General features: G+C 54.3%; 12 protein-coding genes across 12 annotated transcripts in view; 7 read left to right on the top strand and 5 right to left on the bottom strand.

The window, feature by feature from the left end:
- Positions 1-732: 732 nt before the first annotated feature.
- TRIREDRAFT_67941 (uncharacterized protein) lies at positions 733-1,950 on the bottom strand (the record flags this gene model as incomplete). Its single annotated transcript, XM_006968383.1, has 1 exon — positions 733-1,950. One exon carries the CDS (start codon positions 1,948-1,950, stop codon positions 733-735), a length of 1,218 nt encoding a protein of 405 aa, XP_006968445.1.
- A 1,259-nt stretch (positions 1,951-3,209) lies between these two features.
- Positions 3,210-4,451, bottom strand: TRIREDRAFT_81148 (uncharacterized protein). Its single transcript, XM_006968382.1, has 2 exons — positions 4,094-4,451; positions 3,210-4,014 (listed from the first exon to the last, which is right to left on the bottom strand). The coding sequence occupies exons 1-2, from the start codon at positions 4,427-4,429 to the stop codon at positions 3,298-3,300; spliced, it is 1,053 nt and encodes a 350-aa protein (XP_006968444.1). The 5' UTR covers positions 4,430-4,451; the 3' UTR covers positions 3,210-3,297.
- Positions 4,452-5,596: 1,145 nt separating this feature from the next.
- Positions 5,597-8,274, top strand: TRIREDRAFT_23111 (uncharacterized protein). Its single transcript, XM_006968358.1, has 2 exons — positions 5,597-7,882; positions 7,959-8,274. Exons 1-2 carry the CDS (start codon positions 5,673-5,675, stop codon positions 8,125-8,127), a joined length of 2,379 nt encoding a protein of 792 aa, XP_006968420.1. The 5' UTR covers positions 5,597-5,672; the 3' UTR covers positions 8,128-8,274.
- A 91-nt stretch (positions 8,275-8,365) lies between these two features.
- TRIREDRAFT_81140 (uncharacterized protein) lies at positions 8,366-9,245 on the bottom strand (the record flags this gene model as incomplete). Its single annotated transcript, XM_006968381.1, has 3 exons — positions 9,130-9,245; positions 8,703-9,051; positions 8,366-8,557 (listed from the first exon to the last, which is right to left on the bottom strand). Exons 1-3 carry the CDS (start codon positions 9,234-9,236, stop codon positions 8,366-8,368), a joined length of 648 nt encoding a protein of 215 aa, XP_006968443.1. The 5' UTR covers positions 9,237-9,245.
- Positions 9,246-9,617: 372 nt separating this feature from the next.
- TRIREDRAFT_81139 (uncharacterized protein) lies at positions 9,618-10,405 on the top strand (the record flags this gene model as incomplete). The annotated part of the gene is made up of 2 exons (XM_006968452.1): positions 9,618-9,826; positions 10,010-10,405. Exons 1-2 carry the CDS (start codon positions 9,671-9,673, stop codon positions 10,403-10,405), a joined length of 552 nt encoding a protein of 183 aa, XP_006968514.1. The 5' UTR covers positions 9,618-9,670.
- A 1,191-nt stretch (positions 10,406-11,596) lies between these two features.
- TRIREDRAFT_67931 (uncharacterized protein) lies at positions 11,597-12,367 on the top strand (the record flags this gene model as incomplete). The annotated part of the gene is made up of 1 exon (XM_006968451.1): positions 11,597-12,367. One exon carries the CDS (start codon positions 11,597-11,599, stop codon positions 12,365-12,367), a length of 771 nt encoding a protein of 256 aa, XP_006968513.1.
- A 228-nt stretch (positions 12,368-12,595) lies between these two features.
- On the bottom strand, positions 12,596-15,742 carry TRIREDRAFT_110882 (uncharacterized protein; the record flags this gene model as incomplete). The annotated part of the gene is made up of 2 exons (XM_006968380.1): positions 12,596-12,730; positions 12,842-15,742. The coding sequence occupies 2 exons, from the start codon at positions 15,740-15,742 to the stop codon at positions 12,596-12,598; spliced, it is 3,036 nt and encodes a 1,011-aa protein (XP_006968442.1).
- An 823-nt stretch (positions 15,743-16,565) lies between these two features.
- Positions 16,566-17,105, top strand: TRIREDRAFT_110881 (uncharacterized protein; the record flags this gene model as incomplete). The annotated part of the gene is made up of 2 exons (XM_006968450.1): positions 16,566-16,818; positions 16,888-17,105. 2 exons carry the CDS (start codon positions 16,566-16,568, stop codon positions 17,103-17,105), a joined length of 471 nt encoding a protein of 156 aa, XP_006968512.1.
- A 983-nt stretch (positions 17,106-18,088) lies between these two features.
- On the top strand, positions 18,089-18,562 carry TRIREDRAFT_110880 (uncharacterized protein; the record flags this gene model as incomplete). Its single annotated transcript, XM_006968449.1, has 1 exon — positions 18,089-18,562. One exon carries the CDS (start codon positions 18,089-18,091, stop codon positions 18,560-18,562), a length of 474 nt encoding a protein of 157 aa, XP_006968511.1.
- Positions 18,563-19,100: 538 nt separating this feature from the next.
- TRIREDRAFT_110879 (uncharacterized protein) lies at positions 19,101-19,441 on the bottom strand (the record flags this gene model as incomplete). The annotated part of the gene is made up of 2 exons (XM_006968379.1): positions 19,101-19,182; positions 19,257-19,441. 2 exons carry the CDS (start codon positions 19,439-19,441, stop codon positions 19,101-19,103), a joined length of 267 nt encoding a protein of 88 aa, XP_006968441.1.
- Positions 19,442-23,641: 4,200 nt separating this feature from the next.
- TRIREDRAFT_110878 (uncharacterized protein) lies at positions 23,642-23,982 on the top strand (the record flags this gene model as incomplete). The annotated part of the gene is made up of 2 exons (XM_006968448.1): positions 23,642-23,821; positions 23,936-23,982. Coding segments are annotated over 2 exons (227 nt in total), but the record flags the coding sequence as incomplete, so codon positions are not given.
- A 210-nt stretch (positions 23,983-24,192) lies between these two features.
- TRIREDRAFT_110877 (uncharacterized protein) overlaps positions 24,193-24,477 on the top strand; it is a gene marked incomplete at both ends in the record, with an annotated part of 867 nt that continues 582 nt past the window's right edge. The window contains one exon of the mRNA XM_006968447.1: positions 24,193-24,451. Within this exon, the coding sequence (XP_006968509.1) occupies positions 24,193-24,451 (259 nt within the window). The remainder of the gene's footprint in view (positions 24,452-24,477) is intronic.

Genomic DNA, 24,477 nt, shown 5'->3' with positions numbered 1-24,477 from the left:
TCGTTTGGGCTATCAATCGAGGGATCCTTGAGGGTCATCTGAGGGAGCCTGCAAAAAGGTTGGTGTTCAGGGATGGGTCAAGCTCCCAAGGTCGTATCGATCGGATTTCGGAATATCACACGAGTTATTAAAAAAAAGTTCTTGTCCGAAGAGGTCATATGAAAGTCTTTACTACCGGAGAATTGCACAGTAAAGTCCTTTGGACGAGTGAGATGTGTTGATACGCTGTTGCAGTGAAAGGGGGCCCTGTCGGAGCTGTCGGAATCGGGCATGTTCGGCAACCGACCTCGGTGCCGTGATTCCAGATGCTTGATGAAGGTGAATGCAACTCTAAACGTCAAGATGAATGGGTAAGGTGGTGGTGAGGTACGTAGTAGTAGTAGTATGCTCCGACTCGTGGTCATGTACGAGCAAGTTCTCGCAAGTAAATACATGTACTGGTGTGGTAGTTTCTTTTTGTCACATCTCCGTGTTGCCCATAACCGCAACGCAACTCAATGGTATATAGTCCAGGAATGCCGCCCTGATCTACTCCTCATCAGTTCTAAATGCACAAGACAATCTCTGACCAGCCCACAAAACAAAAGTCCTCTCCAGACAGACTATTCTTGAAAACGCCTCTATACCATGATGAACAGCGCCATCTAGAAAATGAAACAAAAAATAGGCCCTCTCCCCGTCAATGGAAAAAAAAAAAAAAAAAAAAAAACACCGTCAGGGGGGTCAACCCAGTCAGTCCTCATGGCTGCTCAAGTCCCCATCCTCATCGCTGTCCGTGAGATCCACCCTCCGCTTCTCCATCTCGTGCTCCATCATCTCGCGGTACGTGCTCCAGCTCAGCGCCCCAAAGGCGACGATGATCATGGACCCGCCGAGCACCGCCGCCGGGCTCAGGGGCTGGCCCGTGATGAACCAGTCGGCAATCGCCACGATGAAAATGGTCAGCAGCGCCGCCACGGACGACAGCACGGGCGACGTGAGCGAGATGAGGATGAGGAACGACGCGCTAAACGTGGCGTTGGCCAGCACGGCGAAGAGAATCAGCCAGCATGTGGACGCATCGGGCATCTCGAAAATCTCCAGCCCCAGCCAGTGCAGGATGGGCAGCGGGATCCAGAGCACGGTGAGGGTGAAGAGGCCGATGCAGGAGCCGAATGTGTTTGCGAAAATCATGCCCCGGCCGGGCGACACGCCGTCGGGAGGGCAGGCGAAGCGCTTGTACAGCACCTCGTATAGCCCGTAGAGCACGGAGCCGACGCCGATGATGATGTTGCCCAGGAAGCGGCTGCCGGCATCCACGTCGGCATCACCCTCGCCGCCCTGGCCCGACTGCGCGTCGGATTCGGTTCCGGATCCTCCAGTGTCGCCATAGGCCACGACCAGGACGCCGATGATGGCGATGATGACGGCCACCGACTTGTCCAGTCGCAGCGGCTCCTTGAGCAGCGGGACGGAGAAGGCGTAGGCAAAGAAGGCGGAGCAGTTGTAGATGGCGGTGAGGTCGGACGGGGTGGTGAGGCTGACGGCGAGGTACCAGCTCAGGCCGGCGACGGTCAGGGCCGTGGTGATAAAGGCCGTGGTGCGGGCCAGGTAGCGCACGCTCTTGGCCGCGGGCCGCTGCAGGCCAAAGACGTCGAGCGTCTGCAGCTCGACCATGAGGGCCGTGGAGCGGACGAGCTGCAGGTGGCGGCGCCAAAAGGCCGGCCAGGGCATGTCGCGCTTCTGCAGGCGCAGGATGAGCAGCTGGGCGGGCCACATGAGCACCCAGGAGCTGTGCGTGAAGAACATCATGCAGTAGGCCTTGTCCCAGCCCAGGTCGCCCTGGATGTAGGCGCTCAGCTCCGTCTGGATGCAAAAGGCCACCAGGCTCAGCACCAGGAAGAAGGCCGCGTACGTGTACTTCTTGCGCGCCGAGCTGGCCGCCAGCTGGCCGGGGCTGCGGCTGCGCATCGTCGAGCGTCGAGTCATTGCCGGCCGGGACACGGGGGAGTCGTACGGGTACAGAGGCGTCGAGGCCGAGCGGGAGTTGGACGCGCCAGAGTGTCCAGAGAGTCCGTCGTCGCCGGGGGATCGCGAGGATCGGCCTCGCTCGACGTCCTTGTCGCCAAGATCTCCCGCGTCTGCTGCTGAGTCGGGCTTCGACAGCAGGGGCTCGCTGGATCGGCCGTCTGCCGTTGTCTCGTGGAAGAGGCCGGGTCGAAGATTATCCGGACCCATGGTTCAGTGTCCAAGAGGGCACAGATCGTCGTCGTTGGGCAGCGGCTTGGGTTTGCTGGGGGTATAATGTGGTGGTTTCGTGCTCAATACGAGGTGATTTTTGTCTTCTCTTTCTCTCAGGAGCGAAAGCGTCGTTCGGAGGGTTCGTATTGAGGCAATGGCCGCCAGCAGTGTTTCGTTTGGCGCGAGCGTCGCGGAGCCGTTGGCTGTTGCGGGAGCATGTGGCTGTCTCGAGCGACAAGGCGGGGAGTTTTGTTGGTCGACAAGGCTGAAACTGGTCGGCTGTGCTGAGGCGGAGATCCAGAACCTCGCCGGTGTGCTTTGATGCGATCCGGATCTTTGCTGGCGGAGAATTGGCCGATCCTGATGCTTTGGCCGTGAGATGCTGGTGTTAAAGACCTGGAGGTGAAGATTTGAGAGACGAATCAGCATCAATCCCCTATGCCGTCATCAGATTGCTGACACCACCAAGCAGCCTGTCAGCGCTCTCGTCTCCGCCTTATGGGTGCCGCTAGGGGTCCTTTACCCCCTGAATAGCCCCCGCGGCGCCCCCCCTAGAATAACCCGTCGGCTGCCTGTTGCATCGTGACTGGGTGCCTCCTAGCGTCGCACTGGAAACTGTCAGAGGCTGCATTGTACTGTAACAGCTGACGGTCCATCACAAGGACAAGGACAAGGACAAGGACGCAGCCTCGAGAACAGGCCGCTGCGGCTGTGCGGGAATGACGTCGATGCAGCAGTTGAGGCTGAATGTGAAAACGGCTGCAGTTGCAAAGGGTTGTAGTCCTACATGTACGTAAGCGTGTAAGTGATTGATATCAAGACACCAGCTCCGTGTCTGGGTTGCCTTCATGTGGCGGCATGTAGACGTCGCGTCTCCTCGCAGCAATGAGATTGCTTCACCCAAAAAATCATCGTTACCACTTGATGTAGAGTGCTTTGAACTAAAATTAAAAGTGAAATATACACAAGCGGTAAACGTGCTCGGATATCGGCTTCTGTACGCCCACTTTGTTCGCATGGTACAAGTCCAGTCATCTGACACTCCCCGTCCTCAAGCCGCCCGAGCAGCCTCATGCTCTATTTCGCTCCTTCGCCAAACAGCGCCTGCAGAGTGTCATAGCCATACTCCAGCTCTCCATGCCAGTAGTTGACAGAATCCGCCTTTGATACCCGCCAGGCGTCGTCCAGCGCCTGCACAACCTCCTCCGGCAGCGGCCCCTTTTCCAGATCCGTCAGGTTCTGCTCCAGCTGCTGCACGCTCGACACGCCGATGATGATGCCGTCGTTTCCGTCCTTGACCTTGAGCGCGGAGTGGTGAACCATCCAGCGCAGCGCAACCTCGATCAGCGTCAGCCCGGCCTTCTCGGCCGCTTCCTCGACAATCTTGAGCGCCTCAAAGGTGGTGTCGCGGAAGTATCGCTTCCGGTAGTTGGTCGCCTGGGCAGTGTCTCCCGCAAACCGTCCCGACTCGGGCTTGATGTCCTTGGACTTGATCTTGCCGGAGAAGAGGCCGCCGGCGAGGGGGTTGTACACGACAATGTCGAGCCCGTAGCGCCGGCACGCGACGAAGAGCTCCGACTCGATGTTGCGGGTGATGGCGTTGTACATGCCCTGGTAGATGGTGGGACGCACCCAGCCGTTGTACTTGCATGTCAGGACGACCTCGGCGACCTCATAGGCCGTGAAGTTGCTGATGCCCAGCTTGACGAACTTGCCGGCCTTGTGAAGACGGTCCACGGCCTCGAGAGTCTCGGCAAACGGGACTCCACGGTCGGGCCTGTGAAGATATAGGATCTATGTCACGCAATCAGCCATGAGCTATCTTCCATAAGGGAGTGCTCTCCGTCGGAGCATCTGTCCATCAAAGACTCACATCAACGCTGTCAGTTCCCAACTCCTTCAAGCTCTTCTCGACAGACTCGACGACCTTGTCGGCCGTGTTCAATCCCGGCGCCCAAGGGTACTGGACCTTGGTCGCCAGAGTGAGGCCTCTGCTCTTCCAGTTGGCCTCGCGCGTAAAGGCCTCCTGCGCCCCGCCGACGTAGACTCGCGCCGTGTCAACCTCGTTGTAGCCCCGGGCCTGCAGAACGTCTAGGGCCTTGTTGAACGTGTCGATGTCGGTGATTCGGGCGCCCTCATCCTCGCTGGGACCAAAGGTCATGAGGCCGAGGATCACTCGGGGCTTGGGGTTCTGAGCAATGAGAGGCATCTTGGGCTTGTGGGTTGCTTTACTTGCTTGCTCTCTGTCTATTGCTGTTTGATATACTGTCTAACATTGAGTCAAGGTGAGGGGGGAACAAGGACGACATATATCTTTATAGCTGAGAGGGGCTCTCGTAGATTCCACACATGAGTCTGCAGATAGGGCGTGCTCGGGCGTGTTAGAGCCGGCTGTTTAGCCGGGAATTCCAGTTCGACTCCAATTTGCATCGACGCAACCTCGCCATCATTGCCCACTATAGCGATTGCTCCATCCCCATGCCCATCATGATTTGCTGGAAACGCTCGGAAACTCCCAGGCCAGACGTCATTTGCTCACAAATACAACACGCCCAACACGCCGTTGCCCTTTACACTCTCATTCAGTTCGGTAAGTCGGCTGATGTAAAGAGCATGAGTAATGTAGATTCGATTCACCACAATCGCCGAATCAGAATACTTGACATCTCCGATGAACCTGGCAGCGGTTGATGGACTTAGACTTGGCCATAGAGTGGCAGCGCCGCGCTAAATCCGGGAGGCCTTGAGCAAGTCGCAGATAACGTGCTGACGAGATAGACAGGCAACCCGCAGCACCAAGATGCTAAGCTGGAGAGGGCAGTACTAGTATGTAATAGCCATTGATGATGTTCCCATTCGGACGATTGGATTGGTGGACAATTTGTCACTGCGCGCAGAAGATTGCTGCCGTTTCGTAAGACGGATGTTGATGCATCCAATCTGCAAAGGCGACCATGATGTGCAGAGCAGATCCAACATGAAGACTCAGGTCAGTTACATCCTTGTCGTTGCAACTCGAAGGAAGGATATGAAGGAGTAAATCGATCCATTTTTTCAATACATTTTCTCAAGGAGGATTCAGTTGCCAAAGCCAGAAGACGGACGGCATCATATTCAGATCATTCCGTACCTCCAGATGGACGAGTTTGTGTGTAATCGCGGGGCACAAGGTACGTACTGATAACGGATAGAGGTAGCCCGCCGGAGAAGCTTCGGCAAAAATAAATGCTCGACTTGCTCCAGCAAATGATGCTGGTGGAATCCCATTCGAGATATTCCAAGCTCGAAGCCATCAAGAGACGTCGTCCGACTCGCCAGCCATTTGCGCAAGTCTCTGTGCAGCTCGCCCGTCCTAAACATGAACCAGTGACTCTCTCAAGCTCCGCCATGCGCCAATTGACGTCTGACAAACCCCCCTCAAGGCGCATCGAGACATAAGACACATTCACACCATGAGGGCAAACCTGGCCCGTCATGGCAGGCGACTCCTGGTCTGCCAGGCTCGGACGGCGCCATCCTGCGCGGTCTATGCGACTCCAGCCCGTCGACGGTCGATTGCCCCGAGGCCGAGGCTGCGAGCCACCTCTGAGCGCACCTTCATCAGCAACCTGCTGCAGAAGCCGCCGCGGGAGGTCAGGCAGCCCGAGTACGAGCCGGGATGGCTGCAAATCATGCTGTGGAGGAGCCACATGCTCGACAACGTCCGGCCGCCGCCGCGGGCCGAGCTGTTCGAGTCGTGGAAGAAGCTGATGCAGCACAAGGTCAACAGCCGGACGCCGCTCAACAGCACCCAGGCCCTGCAGTGTCGTCGGTTGCTCGAGTATCTCTCGACGCCAAAGCCAAACCAGCCAATGCGGCCGTTGACGCACTCCGACCTATCGTACGCAAGACAGGCGCTGCTTCAAGTTGAACCCATAGAACGGACGCAGCATCATCTCGATTTCGCAAAGTCGCTCTATTCCGTATGGATGTCAAGGGACTTTCCCAAGACCCCAAAGGCTGTGGAGCTGCAGTGGACTTATCTTGTCAAGGCCATGGCTCGGTATGGTGCCTCTCGCGAGGCGGTCAAGATGCTCTATGAGAAATGGGCGCAGCCGGAATACGCTCTTTATCTAACCCAGGAGGACCGACTGCTGGAAGCCGTTGCCCGCGGCCTTTCAAGAGAGGGATGCGAGGCCGAATTGGTGGAGCTGATACAATACGCCGAAGATCATCAGGTCCCTTACGATATCGGACTGCAGGCCATCATAGTCGACTTCTTTGCTCAGCGGGATCGCATCGCCGAGACCAAGCACTGGTTCAACAAGCCCGTCGCCGGCAAGCTCCCACGACCCTCGGTATACCGAAGCATCGCATCGTTTGCCATGCGCAACAACCTCCAGGAATGGGCCACTTCACTGTTCCTCGAGCTGGGCGAGCTGCAGCCAAGGCAGAAACACTGGAACGTGATACTTCAGGCGATACTGATCCTTGGAAAGAGCCTCGCGGAGGTGGATGTCATGATGTCGCACATGGTGCACGGCAAATTACAGCTGTCGCCAGATACTCGAACCATCAATGACCTTCTCAGAGTTGCCGTCGAACAGAGAGATGTGGCCTTGGGAGAAGACATTCTTGCGCTCGCCGCCAAACGAGGCATCGCTCCGGACGGAGAGACGCACCTGGTTCTGTTCTTTCTTCGACTTGCAACCAACAACTTGGTGGAAGCACGGGAAGCATACAAACAGGTCAGGCATATACAGCCCTGGACTCTAGAGACCAAGCAGCATCTCTTTGGCGAATTCAGCAAAGCGGTTAACGCATACCTGGTGGCGCTGGCTGCTCAACAACAGCCCGATTTCAAGCTGATCTCATCATTATTGGAGGCAGTGGAAGAAGACCGGATACGGCTTGAGCCGGCCACCGTTGCGGCTCTCTGCTTGAGATTTCTCGAAAACGATCAACACTTTGATGTCATGGACATCCTATCAATACATTCTTTCTTATACAGCGAGGCCGAGCGAGAGATTGTCCAGAGCGCATTCGTCTCGTTCTGCCTGGACCCCAGCACGAGCACGAATCGAGCATGGGGCGCATACCAGCTACTTCAGCAGTTCTTCCAGGACACCAGCTTCGAACGACGAGTCGAGTTGATGAAGGGCTTCTTCCGACGGAAGCGATCCGACATGGCCTCACACGTCTTTGGACACATGCGCGCTCACCGAAACAAGTCGTACCACCCAACGGCGGAAACGTACATCACATGCTTGGAGGGATTTGCCCGATATCCTGACCCCGAAGGCCTGGACATGGTGCATAACATGTTGAAGATGGACACCTCGCTACAGCCATCCACAAAGCTATACACGGCTCTGATGCTGGCATACACGGGCTGCGGCCAGCCCCTGATAGCGCTGGACTGCTGGACCCAAATCACTCAGTCGAGAGAGGGCCCGTCGTACGCGACGCTGGAGGCGATATTTTGGACACTGGAGAAGAAGTCGGGCGGGCATAACCAAGCCCGGCAGATTTGGGACAGGATGGAGAGGATGGATCTGGACATTCCGCCAGCAGTGTACAATGCGTACATTGGCGCCATTGCCGGGAGCGGGAACGAGAAGGAGATCCGGGCTCTGTTACTGAAGATGGCGAGCGTCGTAGGTTCAGAGCCAGATGCCATGACGTGAGTTTTTACACACATTTCTCCTTTTGCCTTTTTTTTTTTTTTGTCGTTGACAGTTGCTAATCTCAATTTGCAGACTTGGCATTGCGTATAATGCGCTGCCTGGGCAGCTGCTGCAAAAGGGGTTCCAGGAGTGGGCAAAGGGGCGGTTCCCTGATGCTTGGGCAGAGCTGATGAAGGTGGGACGGCGCATGGACGAGTACTCGCTGTGTCAGTTCAAAATAGAACGGCCCTTGAAGGCCTAAGGCGAGCGTGGACAAGATGGTGCAGGATAATGTTCATGACATGTATGTCTATACATATGGGGTTGATATCTACTACTACTGTACACATATTCGGCGGGGAAAGGAAAGAGAAAAGTACAAACCGGGAGCGATCATGGCCATACATATGTAACAATATGTAGGGCGTCAGCTCACATAGCATCCAATAACATCATACCACAGTGCATTTCCTTCATACTGAGCCTCATCTCTTCTTCTTCTACCTCCTCTCAGGGAAGAAGCTGTCCCTGATCATCTCGGGATGCGCGTGGATCGTGGGGTACAGCCCCATGCCCTGCACCCTGCGAATCATCTTTGCAATCTTGCGCTGGTTGACAGGCCGCAGGCTCGTGCCAGACGAATGCGTAATCTGGCCCGACGTCGAAGTGAATTCCTGGATCAGAGAGAAGTTCTAAATAGTCGTCAGCACATGAAGCAAGCTCCAGATCGGACCCCCCTCCCCCTCCTCTTCTAATCATCCACAATTTTATTTCGCCATGCAATTGATCTTGTTTGTTTAAACGGAAGGAGTTGAATAGAAGAAGAAAAACACATACCTTGTACATGTCCAGCGGCCGAATCCCCAGCGCATCCACAACGTCCGCCTTGCGCGGCGACCTCTTGCGCCACTTCTGCATCTCGACGGGGCTCATGTCGTGCGGCGAGTAGACGTCTCCGGCTTCCCACCGGCGCGGCATCTGCCGCAGGTAGTCGGCCGAGTTCTTCTGGTTGCGCAGCTGCTCGAGCTGGGCCTGCTTGTTGCGCAGCGTCACAGAGCCGTCGCGCTTGAGGCGGGTCATCATCAAGTTTGCGGCGTCGCCCGGGTTGCCCTGCTGCTGCTGCTGGTTCTGCTGCTGATTTGAGCGGTACTTGTTGTAGTTGTTGTAGTAGGGGGAGGATCGCGGGCTGGAGGAAGAGGAGGAAGAGGAGGAGCTGTTGTTGTTGTTGTTGTAGTTGTTGATGGAGAGGAGGCTGCTGCTTGACGAGGGCCGGTTGGAAGAGGTGTCGCGGAGGGCGCAGACGGGGGATGTTGTTGAGAAGGAGCGGATGGCAAGACCGCGGACGGCAGAGGCGGGCAGAAGAGGCGGCATGGCGGGCGGATTTTGGAAAAAAAAAAATTGGGGGAGGGCTGGAGCTGAAAACGAGATGCTGAATCGGATCGGTGAATCTCGTTTGCCTTTGGTGGTGATTGGGAATTGGCTTGGTGTTTTTGCGGCAGTTTGGAAAAAACGTGGAGGTGGCGGGACGGAAGACGTTCCGCGGTGGCCCCCCACTTTGGCATTCCGCCCATTTTTTTCTTTTTCTTTTCTCCAATCTTGACAATTTTCTGGTCGAGGCATTCGTTCATCAAGCATCCAATATTCTTCAATCAAAACCAACAACCCCTACGATACCCTCCCCGTTCTTTGCGCCAGACTCACTCCTTTACTCTTGAATCTGTCGACTTTTCGTTTTCATCTGTTTTTTTTTTTCTCGCCAAGCACAGCGCCTCTTCTCAGTCCAGCAAACTGCGCAACCCGCCAACATGGTGCGCAAGCTCAAGTTTCACGAGCAAAAGCTCCTCCGCAAGACCGACTTCTTCACGTACAAGCAAGACGACGGCCACCGCGACAAGCTCGTCCGCAGGCGGTACATGATCCAGAAGCCCGAGGACTACCACAAATACAACCGTCTCTGCGGCGTACGTCCTCCAGTCTTCCTCCTCCTCCAACCACCCCCCCAACTTCCAATCCCAGCCTTCCCATATCACTTTCCATTTCCCACACGCCCCCCAGGCAAGCCATCAAGCAAAACAACATCACTCGATCTCACCAGAAGGGAGAAGAATAACTAACGAATATTTTTCTTTTCTTATTAAACACAGTCCATCCGCCAACTCGCCCACCGCCTCTCCCTCCTACCCCCCGAATCCCCCTTCCGCCGCAAGCACGAAGACCTCCTCCTCCAGAAGCTCTACGACATGGGCATCCTCTCCTCCGCCTCCAAGCTCTCCGCCGTCGAAAACGCAGTCACAGTCAGCGCCTTTGCCCGCCGCCGCCTGCCCGTCGTCATGACCCGTCTGCGCATGGCCGAGACCGTCCAGGCCGCCACCAAGCTCATTGAGCAAGGCCATGTGCGCGTCGGCACGGACGAGGTGACGGACCCTGCGTTCCTGGTGACGAGGAACACCGAGGACTTTGTCACCTGGGCGGTTGGAAGCAAGATTAAGAGGAATATCATGAAGTATAGGGATGAGTTGGACGATTTTGAGCTTTTGTGATTTCCGACTTGTTTTTTTCGGCGGGCTGCTGGTGGTAATTGATATGGTTCGGATAGAGAGCGCTTTTGATCAATCCGGGTGCTGGTTCTGGCGTTTTGATGGGTTCATTGGCTGGGTTGTCCCCGGAGAAGGGACTCTTGTTGAATATTCTAATCTTGAAAGAATTAAACGCCATGAAAAGGTGCATTCACCGCACGAATGGTTTGTACATTCGTCCTCTGCTGAAGAGGGCCGTGAAGTTTCCTCCTCACTGCATCCCACGGCAAGGCACCCCCAACTCCATATCGAGCAAACCGCCACACATGCATGAACCAAGCTCACAAACCAATCGTCAGCAATCCTCACCTTGAAACGTGAAGCATAACAGCCTCGAAAGCAAGGATTACAGGGGGGCGCAAATGGCCGCTTTCTGTTCACTAATCAGCAGCTCCTTGCACGGCTGATAGTTGTACCTACCAAGGGGTTCCAAAACCCGGGGTAAAATAAGAGCATCTTCTATCTTGAAAGAGTAACTGTTTGGTTGTGGTACGCCGAAGAGAGGGTATATCAAACTGTGTCCCGTATCCCAACTTGTCGAAAGCAGCCGCTCATTCAATCATTCAGCGGCTTCTTTCCAACCTCATGCCCTCCAACTATGTGACCTGCATATGCAATGTTCCAGTTGGTAGACCTCCCTGACCTCCCCCCTCCCATCAAGGCATATAGTATGACCTAGATCATCGCTCCTAAAGCATCAAATCATCCAAATCTTGACCAGCGGCAATCGGAGAGCCGGGACTCCACCCGAATCGGCCCCACATCCGTACTGTACGCCTTCGTTTGGTGAGTCGACACCAGAGGGCGCAGCACAAACAGAAAACAGGGCTAAGGCTCGTGTGCTCCTAGAGTAGCATCAGCTCGCTCCAGTTCGGCAGCAAAAGTTGGCACACTGTGCGTGGCGGCTATAAAAACGCACACTCACACGAGCTGCCACACTCTTCCCTTCCCTTATGCCCCCCCCCCCTTGATAAGCTTGGAGGATTTTGGTCCCTTTTTTGCCTGTCCTTGTGCTTTTCGCTTCGCAGACGGGCCGTTTTGTCGATTTTCCCAGCCATCCAGATCGGGGAGCGTTTGGCCGCTATAAGCCAGATATCACCACCGCCTTAAGAAGCCCGCCGGTCACAGAGGGTAGTCACCCTCCCCTCCCTCGCCATGCCTGACTGGGCCACAGTCAAAGATGTCCTTGTACATCTGATAGATCCGTGGGCATTCATGTCCATCTCCTTTGCTCACATTCCTGCGACTGTTGTTGGCCTCATCCATGACAAAAAGTATCGCACGCTCTTCTCCTTTTCAGGATTTCGTGAAGCTCTCTTTGGCACCTTCTGGGCGACCGTCGGGCCCAACGTCAAGACCAATGCCGAGCAGCGAGTTATTCCCCTTCTCCAGGGCCGCGTCAAGGGCGGTGTTGTCCATGACGACGTCCTGAGTTCCCCCATCCATGGAACTGTCCTCGAGGTCGGCGCCGGAAGTGGCATGTGGGCAGACGTTTTTGCTCGCTTTCGCGAGAATGCCGACGACACAGACGCTGCGGACGGTCTCCGTAACAGAAAGTCCACGGGCGGCCACATCACCAAGATGTATGGCGTGGAGCCCAATCCAATCTCTGCCAAAGCGCTCCAGCAACGTGTCAAGGACATTGGTATAGACGACATCTACCAGGTCGTGCCCGTCGGTATCGAGTCTGTCGATGATTCTACCGCGTGGGATGGCAAGATTGAGCCAGGCAGCATTGACTGCATCGTTGGCATCTTGTGCCTCTGCAGCATTCCCGAGCCAGAGAAGAACATCAAGCTCCTGTACAGACTGCTCAAGCCCGGCGGCCATTGGTACGTCTATGAGCACGTCAAAGTATGGCGAGGCGGCCTGTTGCTCGGCCTATATCAGCGTAAGTCAAGACTCTCATGGTCACGGTGTCCATAGCTAACAATCGTCGACTCGATAGGCTTCGTCAACCTCATCTGGCCACACTTTTTGGGCGGGTGTGAGCTTTGTCGTGATACCGAGAAGAACCTCAGGGCCGCGGGCCCCTTTCAAGAGGTTGATCTCACCCAGCCTGCCGACGAGCCTTCATACCAGGTCTTGCCTCACAAGATTGGAATCCTGACGAAGTAAGCGTCGCCGAGAGCGATGCTGGCGTGGTTTGACATCTCAGAGCTCGTCGTCATCGTCATCGTCCGAGATGAAAATCGACACCCTCTTGGATTTGCTGTCCACCGAGACCGACTTCGTTTCCGCAGCAATTTCTCGCTTGACACGCAGTTTGTCGTCCTTGACGTTTTCAGCCTTGGTTTCCAATTTCATTTCCCGCCTGTACCCCTCACTCGCTTCTGCCCTCGCCCCCTCCTCTTCCCCTTTGATATTGCCAAGCCCCATTTCCAATGCTTCGAGCTTTACCCCGCTTCTTGCCTCATCCTTCTCGAACTCCTCCTTGATCGCCTCCAGTTTTGGCTCGTGTGCCGGACTGGCAATACCCTCCTTTGTATCAAGAGATGCCTCTCGTTCCAGCTTAGCCTCGCGTCTCTTATAGAATAGATTCAAGCAGTTCCTTCTCTCTTCTGTCGTCCAACTCTCCACGATAAGGGCAAAGTCCGTGGCATTGGCAAAGCCGAATTCCCTCGCCATCTCGCAAAATTGCCGCAGACAGACATCTTGCGGCGGCTTGTATGTGCTATGCAACCCTTCGCCATCAGTCTCGTCATCCGTGTCAGCAAACAAGGTTGTCTGACCGGCAAGGTCTCCCTCGTCAAACAGCCTCATCTCTGCCCGCCGTGAGAGCTGCTCCTCCACCTTGGAAGACCCAATCACTTCAGCGTTATCGTGCGTGTACTCCACCCCGGCAGCTGAGAGAATGGCCTGCACAGCGTCACTTTTCGGCTGGCCCGACTTGAGCGATTCAAGCGTCTTTGCCTGGTCGCTGGACGTGAGCAAGTCAGCCAGCTGGCTCAGGCCACCATCCTCCGAATCGGTGGTCTCTTCCTGTTTCACGACCCCCAGGTCTTCTCCTTCTTTGGCTGCCTCTTCCATGTCAACATCAGCCAGGTGCACTCCGGCTTTGGCCTCTGCAATATTCGTCTTGTTCACGATGTCGCGAAGCAAGCCCATGTGACTGTGGTAGGTGAAAATGTTGGAGAGCCCAAAGATTTCGCCCTTTCGCTCGGTATCTTGCTGGACGCCACGAAAGTACCGCCGCTCAGACGACGCGGTATATCCGATGTTGGCCTGCTGCTGCTTGTATATTTGGCGAGCGTAAACAATTTCCTCAATCGTCCCCACAGAGATGAGTCGAAAGACCTCGACGTCGCGGGTCTGGCCAATTCGGTAGGCTCGGTCTTGCGCCTGTAAGTCATACGCGGGATTCCAGTGAGGATCCATAATAACGACCTTGTTCGCCGAAGTAATGTTCAGCCCTACGCCACCGGCCTTGGTTGATATGAGGAATACAAACTGCGTGGGATCGGAGTTGAACGTGTCCACCACATCCTGCCGTGCTTCGTAGCTCAGAGAGCCGTCGAGATAGCTCACGGTGTAGCTCGTGTTGGTGAATAGATGCTGCAGTATGCGAAGCAGCCGCACGCTGTGAGAGAAGACGAGCACTTTGTTGCCGCTCCCGTGCCAGAACTTGAGCAGTCTCTTGAGAATCTTCCATTTGCCGCAAAACTCCGGGTTGACCAGGTTACTAATCCGATCGCGCTTCTCATACAGCACTCTCCATGTGTCCGGCATGCAGGTCTGGAGCGTCGCAAGTTCTTGTTCGTGCCTCTCTTCTAGATCCGTCGTCATCGGCACCAGCAGAGTCAGGTGGTTGGCCAGCTTTTGCAACGTCATCATGCTGGGGAAGACCCTGCTCTGCCAGCGTTTGCCGCTTGGGAGATACTGTTCGCAGCACCAGCCCTTCTTGCCGCCGTGCTCGCAGTCTTCCGAAGCGGTTCTTATGATGGAGACTTCTTTGCTGCGGAGAAAGTTCTCATATGCTTCCATCTGCAAGTCTGAGAGGGGGCAAAAGACGACTCGGTCCCATTTCTTCGGTAATTGATGAGCGATCAAAGACTTCATACGGCGCAAAAAGTACCGCGGAAGGAGGTTTTGGACAAGTTTCTTTGCCGTCTGCCTTGCGAGGCTCAGCTGTGCAACTGTTGCATCATGGGACTGGCCAACTGTCAGGGGCTTCGTGATGGTTTGAGACCACTCCGCTTTGGTGCCGAAATGGCCCGGGTTGGTCCAATCCAGTAATGTCCAAAGTTCCTCGTACTTGTTCTGGATGGCTGTTCCTGTTAAGCCTATCCTGCAGAGCGCGTTCACCTCCTGCATTGCTTTGGTGGTTTCCGAATAGCGGTCCTTGAGGCGGTGACACTCGTCAGCGATGATGGCGTCCCACTGGACCATGTTGATGGAGCTGCGAGAGTTTTTGTAAGTCTCGTACGTTGTGATCATGATCTCCAGCATGCCAGCCCGGGCCGCACCAAGCACGTCGTCCTTGTTGGCTCCGTGAAAGATGTCGACGTGCCACCAACCCCATCTGTTCAACTCGTTCCTCCAGTTTGCAATAAGAGATCCCGGGCACACAATGAGTATCTTGGGATACCATCTCTCTCCAAGAAGTCGCATATGCCTCAAGCGTTTGTCGTCTCGTTCGTCTCCCGTCTTCCCAAAGGCCACTGTCAGAAAAGCAGCCACTTGGACCGTCTTGCCGAGGCCCATATCGTCTCCCAAGATGCCTCCCTCTTGGTACACAAACTTTTTGTGCAGAAACCGAACTCCATCCACTTGGTAGTCTCGCAGGTACTGAGCGATTGACGCGGGGATGAGGCCGCCTGACTGGGGAAGCTCGATGTCGTGGTAGGGGCGAGACGGTTTGATGCCACTTTCTGGGTCAAAGTTTGGCCGCTCCTTGAGCTCTCTGAGGCTACTGGACTCGTCGAAATCAATATCTGTGTAGTCTGGCGGCAGCATCAGGGCTGATTCGTGATAGAGCTTGCGCTGAGCATCGAAGGCTCGTCTCCGTTCAATCAGATAGTCTGGCAGGTCCGCAATGTCCAAGTCGTCCTCCAGATGGTCTCCACCGACATCACTCCTAACGGCTTTCTTCTGCTTGGCAGATTTGCGCCTCGCTCTTCGCTTCTTCGGCCTCAGAGGCGCGCTGTCTGAATCATCCGTCCATTCAACCTTTTCCGTGAACTCGAGCGCTATCTTGCGCTTCCGGGGAAGGTTACGGGCGGGTCCCTCGAAGCCATCCTCGTCCTCGGAAAGGGAAGCCGTATCCCCGTCATCTGAGAGTTCAATGACATCTGCCGGCATTTGAAGAGGTGAAAGTGGCAGTAAAGCCACGAGAAAGTTGGACAAGAGACCCGCGTAAAGCGAAGACGAGGAGGAGGTGAATGATGCGAAATCACGTGACGCGCACTGTGCTCTCTCAAGTTGCTCCTTCTCAACATACCTAAGCGTCCCTACCACCTACTATACCTACTAAGGGTACTGAGTTCCGAGTTGCTGCCTTGACTTAAGGTATCTGAAACATTCAACGGCCTCCCCAGCAATGACGACCAAGTCCGTTATCGCTTTAACAGTATCAGTGGAATCATGGCATGGCTTATCTCTTCTTCTCTTGATGCTACCTGTTGCGTGTGAATATTGACGCCACTTCGTTCTGTCTGACGAGGCAAATTGAGCTGCAGCAAGAGAGTCAGCGAGGGTTATCGGTTCGGCCCTCGTTCGCGAAACAACCACCGAGCCTGACAATCATATGAATGGTGAGAACTTGCAAAAGAGAGGCTTCGGTCGATGTCTTACAGGCAGCCAGCCTGAGTGGTAACGCCTCATCCATATCGGGCATCTTCTTTGCTAGCACACTCCGTGAGGTAGTCGCAATCGAACGCACCAGTTCTGAAGCCTGTAATCGCCTCTTCCCATTCGCGGTAAGCATCGTATTATCATCTCGCTCACACCTTGCCTTACCTTGCTTTGGGTAGCGCTGCCTCCGCCTTGCATCGGATTAGGCACAGCCCTGCCACCGAGGGTCAACCAACTCCGACAGAGCCATGTATCACCGGAAATCAGCAGCAAAACTTCAATCTTGATCCAAGAAACATTTGCACAAGAAAAGAAAAAGCAGCAGTCAATCATGTCGAGCACTCAGCCGTCCAACAGCTACGAGGTGGTGAGAAACATCCCCAACGACCAGGCAAAGGCGATCCTGCTCTCCCTGTGCACGAATCCCGCCATCTGCGCAAAGGTCGCCACGTACGCAAAGCGGCTCGATGAGGAGGCGTTGTCTAAGAAGCACAAGCCCGACTCGACCATTGCCATCTGCGTGCAGTGCGACCAGCCGTATTACGAGGAGGACAATGACGATACCAGCTGTGTACACCATGATGGTGAGTTGTCTCTTCTATTCTACCTTTCTTGTCACACTTCATGCATTGGTAACTGTAACCGCGCTACAGGTGTCTTAGAAGTCAACTACAAGGCAGAGGTCTGGGAGGAGATCTCCGACGACGGCCCAATTGACTCGTCAGACAACGAGGAAGACGTCCCCGAGGGCTTCAACTGGACCTGCTGCGGCACCATCGGCACCTCTGAAGGATGCAAAAAGGGCCCGCATCAGTCCGACCCCGAGAAGTCGAGGAAAGGCGCTCATGTTAAGGCCAAGGATGAGGAGTGAGGGTGTGAATTGGGAGGAGGATTTCAACGGAGGCATCTATCGGAGTGAGGAGGGTTTTTACAGGCGAATTCAACATTGGGGGCAGATTGGGGGCAAACAGGACAATCTACTTGGCGATTTGTGTGGTTCATTGGGTCTCTCGAAGCGGTCTTGTTCATCCCAAGTTGTGGACACTCAACGTATTGTAGCATTTTAGGAGCAACGGATCCATGCATTGCTGACGGACCTACCTCTTTCAACCCGTCATCCACCGTAAGGACGTGAACCTGTCGAATCAGTAATTCCTTGCAGTAACACGTGTGGTTGATCAGTGATGACCACCCTGCTTAGCGTCAAAGCGTCTGCCGCGATTCAGAGGACTGTCCACTGCCGGTCAGATGGTTGCGGCGCTTGAATCAGAGGCTCGAGCTCATGACAGCCAGATAAAGCCATAAAGGATGAAACAAACGATACCAGACCGTCGTCCTCACAATGATTTGAAGCGGACTTTATGTACGTGGTTTGTTATATAACTCGCCTTGAGCATCCAGCTAATTGTCATTATCAGCACAATCAAAAAAAACATATTGTCCGCCCTGCACCGTCCCCCAGCCAGTAACCAACATAGAGCTGCAGTAATGTTGCTAGCCAATGCCACAGTCACCAAGTCTGTGTTGCATCAAGCACGAGCACTTGCCGCAAACTGTAAGATCATAGCTCCTGTCCACTATTCACATTCTGCAGACGAGCAGGATTGGGAATATCGCTACGCTCCTGATACTACCCTAGGGTGGCATTCGGGTGCACATATATCTCCTCATTGAAGATCGAGTATATATATCGATATATTCACTCATGGGCCCCCTTTTCGCGTAGTGATCTAATCAGTTGGGTACATGTATCTTCGTTGCATCCTGAGTCTCTATAAGACTTGCCGATATACTGTTGCCCCTCAATAACCTACCGTACCTATCCTGAAGCTATAACCCCCATCATCAACCCCAATGGCGACAACAGCTCCCCTCACCCCCGAAGAAGCCCGCGACAGGCTCAACATCCGCCGCGTCATCGAGCGCTACTCCCAGTGCGCCGACCGCTGTCTCCCAGAGGAGCAAGCATCCCTCTTCATCGCAGAGCCCGTCTTCCACATCTACATGCAAGGCCAGGGCACCGAGCCCACGCAGGCCGTCACCAAGAGAGAGGACCTCATCCCCATCTTTGAGTACACCAAGGGCTGCAAGCACACGTCGCACGTCCTCGGCCAGAGCACCATCGACATCGAGGCGGACGGCAAGACGGCCACGGGGGAGACGTACTGCCTGGCGCATTACCTGTCGGAGAAGGATGGCCAGCGACAGATGTGGCAGGCGAGTCTGCGGTACCACGACATTCTGAAGAAGCAGGACGATGGGTTTTGGCAGTTTGCAGAGCGGAAGCTGATTGTTGACTGGACTGAGACGAGGCCTTCGAATCCCTAGACATGGTGTGAGATTGTGCATTAATGAAATGGCTTAATAAAAAGACTTGCTATCTACATCGTTAATACTATAAGTGTGTTTTGCCCTGGAGCCTTGGCCCGAACCTGCGTTACATATAACAGCAGTGTCTGAACCATCGATTGAGATCCAAGTCGTAGGATTTTGCTTCTTGTTCTCTTCTTTCTCCTTCCTTTTTCTATCCTTTTTTCTTCTTTCTCTTTTCCTTCCTATAAAGGATATTAGTGATGACTCTGAAACCGATGGGTGACTTTATGTGACGCCCAATATGTTACTTTGAGCCATGGTCGCTGGTCAACTGCACAATTTGCGTGTAAGTCGCATTCGATTGAATTAACAAAAGGAATCAGATTAAAGTATCTGCGTTGCGCCAAAGTATGCTTCGTGCCCAAAGTCCATCCAAACGCCCCCAGAGTATAGCATATATATATATACAAGTCGAAAGATGGACACTTCTATCCGGAGATATCTTTTTTGCTGTCCTGTCTATTCCCCGTTGCCTCGACAAGAGTCTGATCTTTTACCACCGTCCGATGTGTCCGTCCAGAGCCCACTTGGCGAGCGCAGGCCAGGTAAGCATGGCGCCGAAAAGAGGAACATAACTATCAAGAGCCCGTGTTAGTCAACTAGATCATATTGTATATATGGATGCATCAAGTCCTGTGGTTGTACGTACGTGACAAACTTGCCAGCCGTCCAGACGACTTGCTTAGCATAGTCGGGTCGTGCAGGCTTCATGGTGGCGGAGAGTCGCTCAAAGGGCTGGTGCTCGAATGAGCGTCCCATCCGTCGGACTTGCATGAAGAAGCCGGGTCTGCGAACAGCGGCGGTTGCAGTGCGGGTGACGGTTGCAGCAGACATGTTGAGAGAAGTTGTTGGATTGATCAAAAAGTCTTTGGTTGTAGAGTTGGTGGTTTATCTGTGTGTTTTGAAGCCGGCTTGGGAAAAATCCTAGTGATAATACACTGAAAGAATCTTAGGGAGTTGAGATGGTTTGGAAAGTGGTTGAGTTGAGAGGTAATCCTCAGTGGATTGCTTGTATCGTTGCTTGTTGATGCTGTGATGATGAACCAAAAAAAGACGACCTGGAATCGCTTCCAACCCAAGCATTATGTATCCCAACGAGCCATCGCATCCTGTCGCCCGCCATGCAAATCATCCCTTATCGAACCTTCGAAGCTTTCCTTCTCTTCAGTTTCTCACTCCCTCATGATGTCAAAGTCGGGACATCCTCACGAGACTTCCTCGCCTCAGCCTGCGATTATGGCCAGATGCCACACACACCGGGCAGTCAATATCATACCACTGTCAGGACATTCTGCGCCCATGACCTCCAAATGGCCGCTCGCTAATTGGCTGGCCCTACCACTTGGCCTAACGATCCTGGGGGGGGCTTATGCTGGTTAGGCGAAGAGCGCTTCAGTTGATTTGGGGGGGGGGTTCAAGGTTGCTTGTTTTGGGAGGTGGTGCCACTCCGGAGCATCCCGGGAAAGGAATCGGCCGGCGCCTTTTGGGCTGTTTGCTGTGCTCAGAAGGGCAGGCAGAACATGGGCCGGATCCGAAAGGGATGCTCAAGGTACTAGGTCAGAATCGTTTGACATCTGCCGCTCTAGAGTTCTGAATCAGGGAATCTGGGAACCATGAGGCTGTTTGAGATTGCTGTTGTGACAAGATTTGCTGAGGTCCGGTGCCAAGGCGAGATGAGCCGCAACGTAAAATCATGCCACTGTTAGCACAAGGACATTCCGAACAACCGGGTTCTTCCATGCGCTGCTACCATCATTGTCTGGGGAAACAGATGCAGCGCCAGATCCAGGGAAGCAATTCATGTGCTCAGATCGACAGGATCTTGTCCTACGGGACGCTGGTGGTGTTTCTACCGGGAAAGAGGGCTTTCAGCGAGATCTACTAGATTTACTACATGTAACTTGTACGCTCTCAGTTCGAGATCCATGTACCAGAGCTCAATAGCCAGGCAACTCTTGTCATTAAGTCCATCATTCCACGTCCTTCAGACCGAATTCATCTCTGTTGACCATCAGGCCATATCAAGTCATATCAATGAGAAGATGATGAGAGCAATTTGTCTTGATGGAAGCTCCTTGCGGGACCTGCGGTGACTGCGGCATCCGCCGACACTCGCTGCCGCAACGCCGCTGCTCTCATCAGCTCAGGGTCCGGCCAGCACCGATCGCTTCGCCTCATTCTATCTCTGCCCGTGCACGTGTCAGGAGATTAGGTTCAGCTCTCTTTTCGCATCCCGCATTTGGACCATCAATCTCTTCTTATCAACGCGTGCTTATCAGACACATTGCCAACTGCAGCAGACATGCAGCATTCCCTAATGGGCCAACCTGAGACAAGACGCAGTTCAGCACAACCTCAGCTTCTTCCGCTGTGGCTTTTGCTTTGATCATCAGCTGAGACATGTTTGTCTGCGTCCTCATGATTCACAATCCTCCTCGAGTACTGAGACTGCAGCAAAGCCCCAGTGTGGCTGCGAGCTGAAGTATTCTTAAAGCAAACATCGCGAACAGCATTTCAGCTCTACACTGAATACAGGGTATGCGATCCTCCACCTCGGTTTAGGAGTCAATTTGCGAAGAGGAACAATAGCAAAAGGGCACAGCTTCAATCTACCCGGACGGAGAATAATACACTCCCTGCTTTTCTTAGGGAACATGCTTCAGGCCATTAGTGCCTTCGAAGCCACGAGACAACACTGCCATGTGTCCAAAGTACAAGGATGATGATTGATACCCCCCTCGATCTCAATTACACGCTGCTGCCCAGGTCCGGCGGGGAAGGAAGGAAGACAACTCGACATCTCGATGATCAAACCTTAGGCAAGAAGACACTTGCCCTTGGTATGTTGTCTTTCTACCAAATTTCTCGTCGTCAAGTTATACCTGGCGTCGGTGTCGTTGCTAACAAAGTCCGCGGTTGAAGTCGATTCGGCCGAGACCTTCCCCCATATATACGGTACTAGTGGGGAACAACGGCTTGATTCTGCTGCAATTCTTCATGTTAATGGTTACCCCAGATGCCAGATGCTGATTGAGTAGTTATTGACAGATATGATCTACGCACTCGCAAACGGTGAATGACTCCTTTCCACGACTGCCGTCCTTCCGTTCTACCCCCAAAGACCCCAAAGTGCGCCCCCGATGTGATCCTTGCCCTCTCCACAGATTGTCTTGCACTCTGCATGGATATCAACTCATTCACGCGGCCACGTTGCTGCCTCTTGGCCTCGAATCGGCAATTGATGCGCCGTGCTTCTCATTCTAGTGTCGATTTGTGGCACATGTGTATATCCGACTGCATTTGTTTGCCATCCAATACATCCAGCGGCGGCTCCCCAGCAGTAGCACGAAAGAATACGACGAGTGACGAGAATCCTTGCATGAATACTGTGAGGATACAGACCTGCCGTGTGGGTGGAGAATGGAGGAGGAGCCATGTACGTGGGCGATGCAGGGAGAAGAAGAGAAAGAAAAAATACAGAAGTTGTTGACATGTGGACTGGGGTTGATTGTTGAGGCCGGCGGCTAACTCGACTGACAGCGGCCACAAGTGCTCAACTGGGCCAAGTTGGCTCGTGTCTACATGTAAGCATGCTGATCAGAAGGAGTCTTACAAGGAGTTTTTGGGTCTTTGGCTAGTTCGATGAGGGCCATTGTGAAATGCTCTGCTTTGAGTTTGTGTCACAAGTGGTCAATATAGAGCCCGCTCAGGTCCATGTAACCGTTGCAAGTGTAACAACAACAGTCGTGCTGGCGAATCGAGCTGCAGCAGCCCGGTGGAAACTCATCCCGTTTATTGGCCACATGGCAGATGGAGCAACTCCCGAGGCTTTTGGGAGCTGCCAGGTGTATGTCCTCTCAACATACAATATTGCTTCGTATATGTATCTTGATCGGAACCCTGTTCTCTTTCGCATCTGATATGCCCGGTTGCACGAATAGCAGGGCCTTTGTCTGTACCGTCAGTTGTCGTTTCCGACTACATCATGATACTTGCCTGTCCAACTTATCCAGACCTCCCCCCTGTTTCATGCAGCCTCGACATGCAATGTGAGAGTGAGGGGCTCATGAGTTCTGGTTGTATTACTCGTGCTCGTACGAAGCAGGAGGCGGAATCTTTCCACAACTCGCATGTGCCAATGCGAGACGACCCGCACTGTGCCCATAGCAGCCGCGTCACGTGCCCCCATCTGGTTGTTGTCTCTTTTCTCTTCCCCACCTCCGTTCTGTTCGCCCTCCGGCCCTAATTGGATCCATCGAGGCCAGCAAACAAACTCGCAGCAGACTGAAGCATCAGCTCGGCTATTCCGCCACGCATCCTTGCTGCAAGGCCTCGGGTTTCCGCCTCGCTGTTGCATGGTTTCCGCACTGTATCCTGCTCTGTGCGATGCAGGTTGCGCATACGCAGACACGCATGTGCCGTGCATGCGTTCTGACCAGTCACCTGTACGTGAGGCAAACTCGAACGCCATCCGCGGTGCGACTCGACCGCAATCGAACAGCGATCCTGCCGGTATGATTACGCGGGCGCCACAATGGAAACAATTCGTCTTGTCGGTTCCTGAATAGAGCAAAGGAGAATCGGGGCCGGGATCTCAGGCGGAGGGCCATGACACCTCGGAATGGAGACTTTAGACGACGCCGGCTAGGCGACTTGCGTCCATGGCTCGCCGCGGTTCAATCTTAGCTCTGGGCAAGCAGCTTCGGAGGACCAGGATTCGACGGAAGCTCCCTGCGCTAGGCGCTGCTAGAGCCAAAAGTGACGCCCCCAGTTGTGCGCTTCTCAGTGACAGCCGTCCTTGTGCAGGTGGCATCAATGAACTAACAACCTTGAACGCACGCGGGTGGACAATCTCTGCAGGACATGCGTGAGGGGGGCAACGACACGACCGACGTCTTCTTTCTCCTCTCTATAAAGACGTGGATTTGCTTTGCGCGGGGCCATCTGCTGATAAGAGCTGAGGCACCTCTGATGGTGGTTCCCATCGGATTCCGTTCCTCGTCTCTCTAACCCAGCCAAGTTTCGGGAGTCACAATGGCCAGCCCCAAGTCGCCACGAAGCTCGCAAGCCGGTCCCTCGTCAGCCAATCCGTCGTCGCCCAGAAGCGCGCAAGCCGGTCCTTCGTCAGCCAGACAGCCATCAGAGCCGAGATCCCCTGAGCCTGCCGCACCGACGGCACAGGTCGAACCGGCCCCGGCCGCTGAAATCCCCTTTGTATGCCGCATCCCTAACGGCTAATCCTGCCGGCCAGCGTTGCAACGGCCGCAGGAGCTGCCATGTCTCCCTTTTGCTTGCGGAATTCCTGTGAGCTAACACGGCTCGCAACAGGAAGAGAACGATGAAGACGATTCTGGCGTAGATGACTGGGATGATGCGTAGGTCGAAACGATGATGGTGGAAGCACGCATTCCAATGGTATCCTGACTTTGCCCAGCGCCTCCTCAACGGCTTCTCTGTCGGAGAGCATATTCGACTACCGCAACATCCACGGCCGGACGTTTCAGAACTCCAAGACGACCGAGTACTGGGGTCCGAATGACGACCGCCAGAACAATGGGCTCGACATCTCGCATCACTTCGTCACCATGCTGCTCGGCGATCAGCTGTTCGAGGCGCCCATCAAGAAGCCGCCTACCAAGGTGCTCGATGTCGGCACCGGCACCGGCATCTGGGCCATCGACATGTCCGACGCCTATCCGTCTGCCGAGATCATAGGAACCGACATTAGTCCCATCCAGCCGACGTGGGTGCCGCCGAATTGCATATTCCACCTCGAGGATGCGCAGCTCGAATGGACGTATCCGCCGGAGTCGTTCGATTTCATCCACATCCGGGCGCTCTACGGTAGCATCAGCGACTGGGGCGAGCTG

The sequence above is a fragment of the Trichoderma reesei genome (assembly GCF_000167675.1).
Source record: "Trichoderma reesei QM6a unplaced genomic scaffold TRIREscaffold_23, whole genome shotgun sequence".
Taxonomy (NCBI): Eukaryota; Fungi; Ascomycota; class Sordariomycetes; order Hypocreales; family Hypocreaceae; genus Trichoderma; species Trichoderma reesei.
This window is presented reverse-complemented; position numbering and strand designations above follow the sequence as displayed.